Source organism: Gadus chalcogrammus, chromosome 6 (assembly GCF_026213295.1).
Source record: "Gadus chalcogrammus isolate NIFS_2021 chromosome 6, NIFS_Gcha_1.0, whole genome shotgun sequence".
NCBI lineage: Eukaryota > Metazoa > Chordata > Actinopteri > Gadiformes > Gadidae > Gadus > Gadus chalcogrammus.
Window position 1 is genome coordinate 3,579,553 of NC_079417.1, and position 1,827 is coordinate 3,581,379.

The 1,827-nt window shown below is 38.6% G+C and overlaps 1 protein-coding gene across 1 annotated transcript in view; it reads right to left on the reverse strand.

Annotated features, from left to right (window-relative positions):
* The window catches only part of rspo3 (R-spondin 3), a 10,159-nt gene extending 10,017 nt beyond the window's left edge, over window positions 1–142 (reverse strand). Inside the window, exon 1 of the mRNA XM_056592357.1 lies at window positions 64–142. Coding sequence (XP_056448332.1) covers window positions 64–142 — 79 coding nt within the window. The remainder of the gene's footprint in view (window positions 1–63) is intronic.
* Window positions 143–1,827: the final 1,685 nt, after the last annotated feature.

The following is a 1,827-nucleotide window of genomic DNA, read 5'->3' on the forward strand; positions in this document are numbered from 1 at the left end:
ATAGCAAGCACACATGTGAGCTCATGCAAACACAGAGGGCGGCTTATGAGATGGGTGGCCTGCCATCCCCTAGTTTGTGCATCATAAGTCTCTTCATTTGGTCGGTGCTGAGTCTGGTGAGTTTGGTCTGGTGCCGTTCCATTTTAGTTACTCTGCACCTTAATAATAATATGCTACAAGACTTAAATAGTTCATGTTAATATTTCATTGTAATACATATATTTGTATTATATTCAATGAAGGTCTACGTCCAAAACTGTCATTTCAAACCAAAGTTACATTTATTCCAATGCATTTGTTGTGAAAAGTATCAAATGACATGCATTGATTTAATGTTACTCATAAACCTAGTGCCCTGTTAGGGTTAGGGAGATTAACATCTAACATGACTCCAGATGTTTCAGTTTAACCTTATATCCTTAAGACCTTATCAGCTAGCCCGTTCTGATATTTTTCTTTTAATCGTTGGGAAAATAATGCACCCTTAACTTAAATATATTAAATAAATGAATATAGAAACACAGTCACTTTCCATTCCACTCGTGGCTGGAAGGGCTAACGATACATCAGCTGTAAGTGTTTCACATGCAGAGGTAAAACAATGATAAACACAATAATGATTAATAATGGAATATAAGCACCCCTCTCAACAGTCACCCTCACAAAATAAATCGAAGTGGTTATGTTAACAAATATGCTGAATGAACTTAAGGGTTAAGCCCTAAGCCACTTGCAGGAATAGTTATAGCCCAAATAAATGTGGCTTACTGGCTGTGTAAACAGGACCAGAACCAGTGGTGGTGGACGCTCCACGAATACATGGTTTGGATACGGTCTTGTATATAAAGATGGACCATGTTGGTTGTCATGCTGTATTATTGCTGTTGTCAGGCTTGAATACTTCTGGTTCGAGGGCCCGGAGAGAACAGCAGAACAGATACCAACTGTAAAACACCATGAACGTAATACATTTTCCCTAATAACCATCGCTAAGATGATAGATGGATACTTTGATCACGGTCACGTCTTTGAAAAAACATCACATTGTTTGAATGAAAAGTCACATATAAACAAATGAAAAGCTTAAGCAGACCAAAAAAAACCTCTTGCATTCTTCCTTCTTTTTTGACATGTGTCAAGAGATGGAGCTGCCCTCAAGTTTACGGAGAACATTACTCCCATGTGTACCTCGAGAAAACCAAACTCCAGGACCTCAAGGTTTCCCTCTCACTCTGTACTCTCTCTAAATGTTCAGTTAGGCTCCTCTCTCTAAACGAAGGAGAGAGGAGTCTGGCGTTTGGGTTTTAACTGTTGAAGAGGAGTCGATGAGTAGTTGGAGTCCAACTGTTAATAACAGTTGACTCCTAACAGTTGCAAAGCAAGACGTTATTCCATTGCAGTACCGTCATTTAGTGTATGTATACCTACTAAATAAATATATTAGTGCTAAATGAAGGGGAACGTGTAGCCTATCAATCGATTCATAAATAAACGGTAATTAGTTGTTACGTTTAATTCCAAGATAAACGTTTTAAAGGTACTCACAAAGTACAAAGTGAAACCCAGGTACATAGAACCGATGGAAACAGGTATTTGCCAAAGTGTATGCTTGAATTTAATCACTCATGTTGCACTGACAATGCGCAGAACAGGAAGTTGCACATTCAAGGTGCAACCAGCCTCTATGAATGCACACTCAGATGTGCATTTAGGTGAGTTCGTAGCTATTTCGGCAGGCTATTGTGTCAGGTACTGTGAGAATATACCAATACTTTTTCAGTTATAAATAGGGACAGAGGTCATTTTTAGATATCCTACATCGTAACA